Source organism: Diceros bicornis, chromosome 4 (genome assembly GCF_020826845.1).
Source record: "Diceros bicornis minor isolate mBicDic1 chromosome 4, mDicBic1.mat.cur, whole genome shotgun sequence".
NCBI lineage: Eukaryota > Metazoa > Chordata > Mammalia > Perissodactyla > Rhinocerotidae > Diceros > Diceros bicornis.
In genome coordinates this window covers 91,224,766-91,239,167 of record NC_080743.1, presented here as the reverse complement: position 1 = coordinate 91,239,167, position 14,402 = coordinate 91,224,766, and the positions used below count along the sequence as shown (strand labels likewise).

Here is a 14,402-nt window from a genome sequence, read left to right as displayed (position 1 = left end):
GTCCCTGGAGGTTATGGTTACGTTTCGGGGGACAGGTGTGGGTGAGCTCCTTCCCCTCTCCCTGTTGCTTTGGAACTATCGCGATTATTTCCTGGCTTCCAGGTCATTCTCCACCTGGTCTCCGGAGGAACCAGCCTGTCTGCCTTCCTTTCTCCCCTCTTCTCTCACTGCCTGAGTTTCTCATTTCAGAAGATCAGCACAAAATGTTCTGGTCTTCAGCTCACTCCTACCTTATGCACTAAGAGCCCTTTCTCCTCACTCAACTCAGCTCCTTAAAGGGGCCAAAGCCCCAAATTTCTTCCCAGTACCCAACGTGTCCCCAACAGGACATCTTGCCCCAAACCTCAAAACGACAACCTCATACAAGTAAACATATAAAAGCAAACCAAACTTCAGAACAGGTAAATACATGATCTTATACAGTCCCCTTCACTTTGATAATGTAGATGATTTAATATTTAAGTTACAGGTAGTTTTAAAAGGCTCAAACGTATGAGTTGCTTTAAAGGTAGACCTACTAAAGACAAAAAAACTGAGATGACTTGCTCTGGAGAAGAGAAGTTTTTAAATATCTGAAGGACTGTCATATAAAGAGGGATTCATTTTTTTAAAGTCAGAAAATGGGAATAAAATCAACTTAAGAAAAAAGTGTGATCTAAGGGGTGTCAAAAGTTTGCATGGGATTAAGGTCCCAGACTGCACCCTGGGAAAGGAAGGCCACACTTTCTTCCTTCCAGGTCCTGCATTGGGATGGCTGGTGGTATGCTCACCAAGTTTGTTGTGGGGTTGGGGGGGTGAGGGGTGGGTGGTGGGAGGGGGTAGAGGGGTTGGGAGGTGGGAGGGGATAGAGGGGTGGGGAGGTAGGATGGGATAGAGGGGGGGATGTGGGCAGGTAGAGGGGTGGGGAGGTGGCTGATGCATAGTTGCTGGTGCACTTGTCTTACCTTTGACAAATTGCAAGGTCACCTGGTTATTTATGCATTTGATTTACTGTAATTTAGTCTGTGGCATTAATGGAAAGAAAATCAACAAGCTTTTTGCTCATGCAGAATACCAGGAGCAGCCAGCTGGGATTTTCAGATCCTGGGCGTTTGGAGAAGACACGACATTTATCATGAAACCATTCCTCTCCGCCCCCCTCCAGCTGTTAATACTGCCAAAGTTTTGCCTCACACTACCAGTCCTCAATAAAATTATTCCTTTTCACCAGACGAGAGGAAGCAGAGGCTCACTAATTGTTCCCAAACTGGGAACTTAATTAAAATTCAGATTCCTGGGCTCTGCAGTAGATTTACTGAATCAGACTGTTGGGGGGTGGGGGGTGGGGAATCATGTTTTACCAAAGCTCCTCAGACGAGTCTGAAGACCGGCTGGATTTGAACTCCACTCTTTATCTGGTACGTTTTCCTCTTCTCAGAGAGGCCAAGAGGTGGATTAGTAAGGCAGACAGTGACCCCAATGGGCTTGGTGGTCTACTTTCTCTGCCTAGAGCCATATGGCTAGGCGGATAAACAGACATTGTCTTGGTTTCATTCTCTCTCTCTCTCTCTCTCTCCCCCCTCTTCCCTTCTTTTCTTTCCCTTCCTCCCTTTCCTTCTCTCTCCATTTCATTCCCTCTCTTCTTCCCAGTAGATATGTCTTGAATGGGCTGGTCCCCAAATCTAGATTGGGTGAGAGGGGATAATAGACTCTATTTATCTTTGAGTTTAAGCCAGTGTTCCAGTTTTTACCATGAAGTTCTGCTTTGGGGGTTACTGGATTTGGGCTTAGCTATTAATAAAGAATACACTGATTCCTGTTCTGCAGTGTTCACTGCATGTCTACTGTGGCTTCACACATTTTTAGGAGATGGCCAGGGCAGATTTCGGGCATCCCTAGCTCTCTGGATGTCATACTATCTAATATCATTGGAAACTCACCTTTAACTCTAATATAGATCATTCCAGTAATTTTTCCCAAAGCAGACATGTTAGAGCCAAGAGCAAAGCTGGGAGGCTTTTCTTGTCTTTGGTGCAGTAACTAGAGCCTGGCCTGACAAAGAGGCATTTTTTTTTCTAGTACAGGCTGCCGTGACTACCAAGTTAAGAGGAAAGCAATGCCAAGTGATTGGTACCCTGAAACGTCTCATGGTTAAGTGTTTCTAGATGTAATTGTGAGATCAACAGGACCAGGGCACTCTCCAGAATTGCTCAGAAATTGGTTTGCATTGGGCATCTGGAGGCTGAATGCTGAGTAGAGCGAAGTGTGCTACATGACACACAGTGCAAACAGCCCCCAGCCAGCCGGGAGTGAAGGAAGAGACTTTTTCTGTCCCTGCCCTAACCCTTACTTGTTTTGTGTTCTTGGATACAGCCTTCAAAATGGTCCAAGTTAATGGGTTTGGAGAGTGTCTGCTCACTGCCCACTATTATGGTCTTAGCATCAGGACTGAAGCCATAATGTCAGTGTTTCTCTCTGAGAACAGCCGTGGCAGGTCTCTCTGCTACTGCAGAGCAAAGTGTGCTGCCCCATAGAAGCAAAAGTGAGACCACCTCTGGCCACTAGCACTTAGATTTTTTTCCCCAGAAGTGAGTTTGTGGTTGGCAGGTTTGTGGGGGACAGTCTGAGGCTGTGGACAGGGCAAAATTATCAGTTCAGTTCAGCCCACACAGGCTGTCAAACCTACCGCCGTAGCCTCCTTCACAGCATCTTACAATTCATTTGCCTGTTTATTCTTTTATGTATGCATTCAACCAGCATGTAGGAAGTGTCTGTTGGCTTCTAAATACTGGGCTAAGAAATGGGCATATAAAGAAGAAAAAGACACAGTCCTATCTTTCAGGTTGCTCATACTAAGGTGGGAGAAACAGACAAACATAATCCCAAGTTCAAATGCTCCAAAAAGGGATAAACATAAAGAGCTATCAAAACAGGGAAGTGGGCATGCAATGAAGCCTGGGGCTGGTGAGGGTAGAGTGAGCAGTGGATCCTGGGATGGGGCAGGGATCAGCAAGTGTGAATCAGAAAGTGCTTCTTATTTTAGGAACTGATGTCGAAGTTAGCCACAAATTGGTGGAAGAAGGGTGTTCCAGGTCTATGCAAAAGCATGGCCTATTTGGGAAACTGCAGGTTTAGGCAGGAGACAAGAGCAAGAGGTGGGTTGGATGGATGAGGAGAGACTTGGGGAGGTAAGAGCAACTGGATCATGGCATTTAAGGAGTTGAACATTTTCCTGAAGGAAATAGGATGGAGAGTCCATGGATGGACTTTAAGCTCAAATTTATAGAAAGATCATTCTCACTGTAGAGTGGAGAATAAATTAGATGGAGGTGAGACTGCAGGTAAGACCCCATTCAGGAGGTATAGTGGGAATCCAGGAAGAGAAGTGACAACAGCCTTTAAGGAGGTAATGGGAATGGAGAATCTATGGAGAAATAGCTTGGATGTCTTCACCTTAAACAGAGTTGCTGAGGAAGGTCCTTAAGCTCTGCAGATCACCTGCCTTCTACCCACCAAGGCAAATGCAACAGGCTTCCAAATCTTCCCTTCGAAGAACAGCTAAAGGCACCTAAACAGCAAAGAAATGTTCTGACATAATTTTCCTTACTATTCCTTGGATTCACTTATATCAGGAGACCCAATTCAATAGCAGATTACTTGGTCACAGCCTGGCAGCTGTCAGCCTGGCCCCTCTCAGTGGCTCTTGATTCAATACGGCAAGGAGAGGGCTGGGTCATGGTAATGCCTCCTACCTGGTCCCTTGCTGACATTCTGGCAACACTTGTATCCATTCTCCATTTTTTAACCAGAGTGATCATTTTTATGCAAATATGATCGTATCACATCCTGTCTCTCATTTGCCAAAAACCCTCTAATGGCTTCTCCAATGCAATGGCTCCAATTGCAATGGCTTCTTGCAATTAGAATAAAATCTAAAATCCTCACCACGGCCTACAAAGCTCTGCATGTTCTGTCTCCGCCTTGTACTCCCCCTTTCTCACTGGCTTTCTTTTAATCTGTTGAACACGCCAAACTTATTCCTCCCCTGGGGTATAGTAATTACTCTTCCTTAGCCTGGGAATGCTCTTCTTTGTGTGATTCACTCTCATCTTTCAAGTCCTGGCTCAAATGTCTCAGCTCAAAGAGAGGCCTTTTCTGACCACTGTAATTGAGGTGAGGGTTAAGATGGGGGGAGGAAGTGGCAAGTGACAATAGGAAAGCCTTCCTACCATAGGAGCTCTCCTAGAAGTTAGCTCTTCACATCTGTCCCTACACCATTACTTTGTTTATTTTTTAAAATGTATTATCGCTACTTGAAATTACCTTATTTCCTTCTTTTGTCTATTTCCCACTGCCTCATCCCCTTGAATGTAAGTGTCATGAGGGTAGTCATCTGGCTTATCTTGTTCATCACTGTCCTCAGCACTTAGAACGGTGTCTGACCCACAGTAGATGCTCAATCAACATTTGTTAAATGTATGATGCCATGTGAGCACTATATCCCCCCTATGATTATGCAAAAGGAAATTAAAGTTAGATTTTCTGAAAACATTTGGGACAACATGATTAAAAATGGGCCAGATCAAATCCCGTATATAGTGACACATAAGGTCCTTCTATAAAATTCACAATGTCATCTTACAACCTATGGCAAACTGTATTACTATTTGACAAAAGTCACTGCCCTCTCTATAGAGGGATTGCACATCCCTGTCCTATTGAATAGTATGAACAACTCCATGTAAATAAATTCAACAACTTAGATGAAATGGACCAATTCCTTAAAAATCACCACTTACCAAAAGTCACCCAAGATGAAATGGATAACCTGGGTAGTACTATAACTATTAAAGAAATTGGATCTGTAGTTAAAACCTTTAGAAAAAGAATCTCCAGGCTCAGGTGGCTTCACTGGTAATTCTACCAAACATTTAAAGAAAAAATATCACCAATATGATCTCTTATACAATCTCTTCCAGAAAATAGAAGAGGAGAGAGCATTTCCCAACTCATTCAATAAGACCAGCATTACCCTGATAAAAAACCAGATAAAAACAGTACAAAAAAGAAAGAGGGTGGGTTAGAAGATAGTTTTGAAGTTCTGTTCCTGCTTCTCCCCTATAGTGTCACAGAGTAATCATTACCTACCCCTTCACATGTACTTGGTTCTTCTCTAATACACACATTACCAGAGAGAGCAGCTGAGAACCCCAAAGGAACATGAGCTCACAGGCCAGAATATCCATTCATTAAAGAATAAGACTAATGTGAAAGAAAGACCACAGGCAGTATGACATCAATCATCTGATGCAGATTTATTAAGATAGATGGACCTAAATTAAGCATGATAATTTTATTTCAGGAGGTAAGGAACGATATTAACAATATGAAAAAAGAAAAAATGTCATAAAGAATTAAGTAGAAATATTAGGTATGAACAATATAACAGTTGAAAGTAAGAATACAACAGATGGGGATGAATGGGGGATATAGATAGAGCTGAGGATAAATAAAGGAATTGGATGATCAGATTGAAGTATTCTGAAAAGATTGAAGGTAAAGATAAAGAGAAAGAAAACATAACGAAAAAGCTAAGAGATTTGGAGGATAAAATACATATTCCAAAGCTAATAGAAGTCCTGAAAAGGGAAAATAAAAATAGAAGGAAATGTGTAAAGAAATAATGAAGATAAATGTCTCAGAATGAAAGATAAAACACTTCAGATTTAAAGGGTTTATAGAGTGTCAAACTGGAGATAAAAGGATAAATGAACTCCAAGATATATAGTGAAGTGTAAGATTGTCAAAAAGAAAGAAAAACATTCTAAAAGCTTCTAGAAAGAAAGCAGACCACCTACAGAAGAACAAAGATCAGATTGACATCAGCCTTCTCAATGGTAACACTGAATTTGAGAAGACAATGGAATAATATTCTAAAATAGAAAGGAAACAAATATTTGAACCCAGCATTTTATATCTGATCAAATTGCAATTCATATGTGAAGGTATGATAGAAAAAAAAAACCAAACTTCCTCAGGCATATGAGATTTCAGAAGGTTTGCCTTACAAAATCCTATATTGAAAATTTAGAGTAGGCACACAATTAAGAAGTGACAAATGCTGGAGATACGAGAAGTAAGGCTGATTAAATATTTGAGTAAAATTTATTATTTTTGTCTTAAATAAAAGGCTATAATAAAAGAAGAGAAAAAGGAAAGCCTATTCATAACAACCCAGAACCAAAATCTGAACAGAGTTTGTTTCAGTGGAGGTGAAATGGATAGAGTAGAAGTAAGGAGGAGTCCAGACAGATATGAAAACACGCTCAAGCATTTGGATTGTTAGAGGAAGGATATACTGATACATTTAAGAAATCAATGGGGATAAATAAACATGCATACGGATCTTAAATCTAAAAGCTGGTTATTTAAAAATATTTAACAGAAATAAATCACTGGCAAGACTGATCAAGAAATAGAGAAGTTGAAAAAAATAAAATGAAAAAGGGAAAATAGCTACAGATACAGTGGAGATTAAAAAGAATAAAGAGTCTTTTGAAGATTTTTATGCCACTAAAATTTAAAACTCAGATGAAATGAATAAATTCCTAGAAAGTTATAAAGGGTCAAAACTGATGCAACAAGAAACCAAGAACTTGGAGAGATAATTAGTTTAAAAACTTAGAAGTATTAGTCAAACATCTCACATTCCAAAAACAAAAGACGAAACAAACAAACCAACAACAAAACATGCGCAGGTGGTTTTAGTGATGAGTTCTGTCTTAAGTTATTCCAAAAAAAGTATGAAAAAGAGTGAAAGCTATCCAGCTGTTTTTTTTTTAATGAAGTTAGTGAAACATGGATTTCAAAACTCAATAAGGAGGTATGTACAAGAAAAAAATGTATAAGTCAATTTCATTAATGATTGTAGGTGTGAACAGCCTAAACAAAATATTAGCTAATCAAATCCAACAGCGTATTAAAAAATCATATTCACATGAGGTTTCTCCTAGTAATGTAAGAAAATGTGTAAAAAAATCTATCGATGTAATTCACCTCATTAGTAAGCTAAAGGATAAAAATCATATTATTAACTAAATTGATGCAGAAAAAAGACATTTGATAAAATTTAACAACAAAGTTTATGACAAAAACTCTTAGATAGAAGAAAATTCTGTAACTTAATGCATATTTTGAACTTCAAACCTAAGCAAATAATATTCTTGTTTATTTAAGGTTAGCCAATTATATTTTTATTTTATTTTAGAAAAGGTTAAATAGCTTTTTTTTAATCAAAAAGAAGTTAAAAAATGAATACTTAGCAAAAATTATGCAACATGGAGCTTTAGTTGCATTCTCTTTAAGAATGGGAATAGGTCAAAGTTACATAATATCATTATTACTGTTTAACATCGTTCTGGAGGTCCTAGCTAATGTGATAAGAAAAGAAAAATAAATGAGGTATAAGAATTAGAAATATAGAGATAAAACTATCATTATTTGTAACCGATATAAAACATTTACCTAAAAATATTAACAGAAATAAAATAGATAATTAGAATTAATAAGAGAGTTCAGCAGGATTGCCAGATACAGGATCAATATATAAAAATCCATAGCATTTTTCCATATCAGCAATAACCAACTAGAAAATATTTTTAAAATTAGATAAAAGTCACCAAGTGATAAAAAATTACAAAATGTTCAGAAATTAGCCAAGATATATAGAAGTTATATAGAAGTTATATAGAAAAACTTAAAACCCTATTAAAGAATGTAAAGATGATTTAAATAAGTGAAGATACATCATATACTTTTAGAAGGGATAACTTAGTATTATAAAGATGTCAGTTCTCCCCAAATTAATTTATAAATTCGTTGCAATTCCAATTTAAATTCAGTTTCTTTTGGGGAATTTGATAAACTTATTCTGAGATGTCTATGGAAAAATAAAAGTCATCAAATAGCTAAGGCAACTTTGAAAAAGAAAAGTGAGGAAACTTGTTCTACCAGCTATTAAGATATTAATATTAAGATATTAAGTCATAGATATAAAAACTCAGTGTAGGGTTGGCAAAAGAACAGGCAAATAGACCATGGACTAGAATAGGGAGTTCAGAGTTCAGAGACAGATCCACATATGTATAGAACTTAATATACAATAAAGCACCACAAATCAGTGGAGAATAGATGGATTATTTAGTAAATGATATTGAGGAAATTGGCTCACTATAGAAAGAAAAATAAAACTGTATCTTTACCTAATACTACATACAAAGTAGACTCAATATAAAAAAATATATCTAGAAAGTTAATAGAAGAACATATAGAAGAATACCTTTGTGTCCTATAGGCAGGGAAAGACTTTTTAAGAAAGATTTCAAAAGCCCAAATAAGAAGAGCTAATACTTATCTAGCACAGAAACCCTGATAGAAAGATGGACAACCTATGTGAACAGGCAATTTACAGAAAAAGGATATTTGAAAGCCTAACATGCATATGAAGAGATGTTTAAACTCAAACTTATTATTTAAAGAAATTGAACTAGAACAATGAGATATCAATTATGCCTATTAGACTGTCAAGAATTACAAAGCTGAATCATGTTAACTCATTAGGAATGATGCATGTCATTAGGAAATAGGAGCCTTTGCCCACTGTTGGAGGGAGTGCAGACTAGTATAGCCATTCAGGAGAACAATACTGAGTTAAACTATGTAAACACATCCCCTCTGACCCAGTAATTCCTCTTCTGGGTATATATACCAAATGCATTGCCTCACTGATTCATAAGCAGACACATACAAGGTATTTACTGCAGCACCATTTGCAGTGGTGGGGGGACGAGGACGATCTGATGTCCCTCTCTGGGAGAATAGAGAGGTAAAATGTGACGGGTGCACACATGCAGTATTTTGCAACAGTTGGAAGCAAAAGACTATTCACATGGACGGATCTTAAAAACAGTGCTGAGTAAAAAATAGGAGAACAGGGAATGAGTTATGTAATCCAATACCATTTACATACATTTAAAATATACTCAAAGCAATTTTATAAGAACATGTTTTTTAAAAAGACAACAAAAGGATACAAATTTAACACATCAGAATGGTTGCAAATAGAAGGTGGCAGAAAAGATGGGGGTAAAAGGAAATAAATACAGAGAGGGACCTTGTTGGAGATTGACATGGGTGATATGCGATAAACTGAGCAGTATGATTAAATCAGACCTCTCATCTGACACTCATCCATCTATCCATGTTGGACATGCATGGTAATGGTTTGTTCTAACAGGATGCTTAGTGCCCTGCCTCCTTCCCCACAGTCAGGTCCTAAAGAAAGAAGAAGGTGAACCTCTTCTTTTAGGAGTCTGCTTGTCTCAAGGAAGCAAGAACTTGAGCTGTTTCTAAGCAGTGGAACAGAGAAAAGCCCCTACTTTGGGGAGAGGGAAGTGTGGCGCACATAAGGGTAGAGAGCAGTGGATACTGATCATTAGGCTTTCCTTTCCAACTGATAACTATGTGGATTTGCGTGACCCACCATCCATTGTCCCAGAACCCATGGTTTGCCAATGTTCCTTAATATTCATAACCTCAAAAACTAAAGCTTGTGTTAGACTCCCGGAGTTTTCCTAAAATGCCCCAGAGAGCCACTCAGCCTGGATGTGGGATAGCAGGGACTGGAGCAAAGGCAATAAAGAAAACTCATTACCCATCTCTGGGTACCTCTGCAAATGATTGTCTTCACTTAACCTCAAGGTCAAGACAACCTATTTTATAGTGTTCACTGTCTCTGAGGACAAGCTTTAGTGAGCGCCTTGTTTGCTTCTTACAGGATTAAAAGAGACAATGAAATCTGCCTCTCAGAAGATCATTTCACCAAGTCCCTGTTGCTCTGCAGGGAATATTTGTTTCCTCATTTATATTCATGTCCCTAAAAGACAAGTAGACCTTGGATGAAATTTCAGGCGACAGTAAATTATAAATAATGTATCCATATTTTTTCTCTTCCATACTTCTTGTATTTAATTCCCCCCAGAGTCTTGTGCAAACACCAGAGACAAGAGGACAGGAAGCTATTATCATGATGGAAAGAATGAAATGGGCTTATGCTATATGGCAGTTATGCAACAAGGGAAGACATCTTGATCAAAGGAGGTTTCTGAGGTTTTGTGGGAGCCAGTTCTTCTCTTTTCTCTCTCTCCCTTTTCTATTATTTTTTTTATTAACATCCCAACTCTTTTCCAGACCATTAAGTAGACGTCTGCTTGAAATGAGTCTCTTTTCTTGGCCCATCCAGGACAAGATGAGGGTTTGTCAGTGGATGGTGGTCACTTTGGGGCCCAACATGAAACTCTTTTGTTCCATAAGACAAAGCATAAAAAACACTTAGAGAGATCAGCAGAGATCAGCCTGTCCTAAGAACAGGACGCTGCTAGGTGGAAAGCTCAGGCAGCCTCAATGAAGTCGGGAAGGATGCCAGTTACTAGAATGAAATTAGCTTCTAAATCCATCAGCCCTGGTTTTTCATCAGTTAGGATGCCCTGGTGTTCCTCAGACATCTTGCTCGGCAGGGGTAATTCATGGAGGGGTGTGTGTGTGTGTGTGTGTGTGTGTGTGTGTGTGTGTATAGAAGAGCAGGGAGAAGATAAGCTGGGATGCGCGGAGCGCGAGGGTAGGCTCAACGAAGGGTGGAATAAGGCCCCTGGCACTGTTGCTGTAACCACTCTTCCCAAAGGAAGCCAGATCTCGCGGGATCTTAGATCTTGGGAGGTCTATGGTGGCTTGCAGGGGTGTCCTCGGATGAGAAATTCCTGGGTGCCCCAAGGCGCCAGAGGTCCCTCCTACCAGACTCCACCTTAAGGAGTCTGCTCACGCCGCCTATCAAGCAAACTCCAATCTTTCTCTTCTTGATAACATCCTAATCCCCAAACTTAGGAAGCTGGCACCTTTGTATCCTCTTCCTCTTTAATAAAATTTGCTTTTGGCGGGGGATTTGGAAAGTGGGGCTAGAAAAGATGGGGACAGGGGCGTGCGACAGGCAATGAGGACTTATTAATATTGGCATGCAAATAACTGTAGGCTTAGTGTAATGTATTCAGGGAAATTTGCATTTAGGGTAGCAGAAAAAGCCTGAAATTAGAGGGACTTTGGGCATCATACTCTGTAGGCAGTACCTCTTTGCTGTGCCATCCCTGTGAGGGATATTGAGAATCCTTTCTTACAGCTTTGTTTCACCAGAAACCCCTCTTCTGGGCTCTCAGCTGGGATTTAACTATTCATTTTAACCAACATTGATTATGTCTGCTATGTGCCAGGCATTGTGCAAGGCACTTTCACATGCATTACTTCTGTCCACAAACGTTTCTTTCTGCAACCACTTGTTTCAGTGGGTTCTGATAAATCTCCAAGATAAAGCCAGCAGGGTTTGGTATGCGTCGGTGACTTAAATTTAAATTTGAGTTTTCCAGTAAAACTCTGCAAAAGCTTCCAAACATGGATACATCCTTTCCATGTACCACTGTAGTAGTGGCAAGTCCTTCTCTGGTACCCCACACTCTTGGTCAGTAACTACACTGTACGGAAACGTGGGCTCTTCAGTTTTCTCCTTTCTGAGTTGGTATTGGTCCAGGAGCCCAGTGTCAACTAGAGTCTTGTAAAAACAAACAAACACCTAAATACATCCTGATAGGCCCCCTCTACTGTCCACCAAACATAGCCACTACCCTGGCCTCCTCTACAGATTTCCAGAAATTGTTAACCCTCTGCTTATTGGATCTTGCTGAGCCCCCAGCTGGATTTGGGATCCCAAGTCCAAACTATTGCATACCCCCTGGGGCAGCTCCATCTAAGAGAGGCCAGGGTCTCTTACAGCTCAGGTGGATCTGGAGCAAGACACTGCAGAAACCTCAGGTGTATTGTCACACTGCACAACCAGTAGCTGTGGCGTTACGAGGATGGGGATTGAAAGCTCATACTACACTGAGCAAGCATTGAAACCCATGCATTTTGGGGATGAAATGATTAGTTTAGATTAGTTTGCATAATAAATATGCAAATTGGGAGCTCTGTTTACGTTTCTGTCTTCTGTGTCCTTTTCATGGGAAAGAAATTCCTCATTCAGTAAAAACTCTAATACCTGGGTCTTTGGGTGGTAGCTTGGAAAAGATGACCATGGAAGAACCTTTTATTAACCTGCGAATGTGCAGGGCAGGACTGGAACAAGAAGAGGGCAGCACCTTGGTTGAGATAAGACCTCTTTGAAAGGGCAGGAAGGGTGAGTGTAATTGACTTCAGTCCCATAAAAGAGATGAGGTGTCCTCCAAGTTCCACTTGGTAGGGACACGTCTTGAATTCTTGTCTTGGTTGTGACACTAAGGTTTATTTTTAATTTTTTTAATTAAAAAAGTCATTTTTGTGATTATTGTGCTCATTGTAGACACTTTTTAAGATATTGAAACGTATAAAGAGAAGGAAAAAGGGGACTCATTCACAATCTCACTACCCTAAAGAACCCCTGGTGAAAGAATTTGATGCATTTGATCCAGTGTCCTGCTTATCATTTAGAACAAGTCTAGTGGCAGAGGCACCTGGGTAGGGATGGGGGACTTTCTGTCACCTCTGTCTGGTGATGGGCCATGGGCAGGAATCCAGTCATCCTGGTGCTCTGAGGTGGCAGGCAGGCATGTGTCTAGGGATAAGGGACATGCTCCTACTTGCCCCACATATGTGCACAGCCACACCCCCAGAACGTGGGGCAGGGAGGGAATTCAAAGTCTGCACGGAGCAGTCCGACATTACAGAATGTAGAGAGGCAGAAAGGATTGTTCACAGCACAGACTCCAGAGCCAAAACAACTGGGGTCAAATCCTGGCTCTCCTATTTAAGAGCTCTGGGCTCTTGGGTGGGTTATCTCACTTCTCTGTGATCCAAGTGGCCCAATTTCCTCATCTGTAAATAGGGATAATAGAACATACCTTATAGGCTGTCATGAGGATTAAATTCAATAATGCATGTAATGCAGTTAGAACAGTGCTGGTCAAATAGCCCTCAAAGTTTAGATATTAGTTTATTTCCTGTTATACACATCAGGACACTCATCCCCTAACAACACTTTCAAGTATCTTCTGCCGATACTTAAATGAAGGAAGGCAGGAGGAGCAGCTGGATTTAGAAGTAGAAGAGCTTGGTTCAAGTTCTGACCCAGCCACTTACTAGCCATGGAAGTCATTTGATTTCCATGCACCTCAGTTTCATCATCTGTGACAGGGGGATAATAAGGCCCTCCTCACGAGTTGTGATAAGGACTGAGTTGAGACCAAAGGAATGCAAAAGTGCTTTGTGTGTGGAGAAGAACCATAGATTTAATATTGAGGGTTTACTATTGCTATTTTTACTAGGTGAAGCTCTGATTACAGGCAGCACAGGAAGGAGGGAGGGAAGGTCGAACTTTGCTGGAAAAACACTTGCAGAAAATCTCAACAGGAACCTGATGTCTTTATTTGGTGCATTTAGTTGGTCCAGGTGGACCAGGGATTTGCGCTGCTGGTTCCTATGGTGGCCTTGGTAGCGGAGGAAAAAATTATCTTCCTTCGCAGGAAGAGGCAATTGAGTTTCTTTGATAGGCTCCTCCCTGGCCAAGTCTCAGCAGAGGCTGCTGAGGAGACAAACATCATGCAGGGGAGAAGAAGGGATGAGAGGGGCGGTAAGTCTCTCACCTGTGGTGAAGGCCGTGGAGGTGATGCTGCTCCGCGCTGTGTCCTGGGCCGCCTGTAGGAGCACTGTGTAGTCTGTGCTCTCTGATAGGCCCTCCAGTCGGATCCATGTGTCTTCTGCATCCACAATCAGCTCCTGCGGAATGAGCCGGAGGGAGGGAGGTGAAACGGAGCGACTGGCTCACAATAGAGGGAGTGGGGAAGGGAAGTTCAGGTCCCATGGCCGGCTAGGTCAGTACTGCAGTGGCCATCTTCATCCTCTCCATCCCACAATAAGAAGAACCGAGCCAATAAGCAGAGAGGACAGCTCCTCTGTGAGATTTAGGCCAGCTGCTATCTCACAAATGCACATTGGGATAAACATGGGCACCTGGACTGGCGAATCTAGAGGCTTTCGGATTGCACTGGGCCTCCTTGAGAAGTGAGGAAGCAGAATCCTAGGCCTTCTTATTCCATATCCAACAGACTAGTTCTGCTGAAATCTATTCTGAATATGATTTCACTTTAAAAAAGAATTCCACTGCCAACAAAAATTTGACAACCAGTGCTCTAGATGGACTGTTTCAACTGATCACATGAAACAGAAATTTGTCATCTCTTTACTGTAGGCCATATAGATGCAGCCTTTATAATGCATATCAAGAGGCATAAAAGGCTGTTGAATTTGGTGTCCAGCTCATGTTTGCTTGGCCCTGTTAGCGAAAAATC

The 14,402-nt window shown here is 40.7% G+C and overlaps 1 protein-coding gene and 1 long non-coding RNA gene across 2 annotated transcripts in view; one reads left to right on the top strand and one right to left on the bottom strand.

The window, feature by feature from the left end:
* The window catches only part of TNR (tenascin R), a 190,138-nt gene that overhangs the window by 13,537 nt on the left and 162,199 nt on the right, over nt 1-14,402 (bottom strand). Inside the window, exon 17 of the mRNA XM_058540006.1 lies at nt 13,698-13,830. Coding sequence (XP_058395989.1) covers nt 13,698-13,830 — 133 coding nt within the window. The remainder of the gene's footprint in view (nt 1-13,697; nt 13,831-14,402) is intronic.
* The window catches only part of LOC131404869 (uncharacterized), an 83,168-nt gene that overhangs the window by 27,865 nt on the left and 40,901 nt on the right, over nt 1-14,402 (top strand). The window lies entirely within an intron of this gene.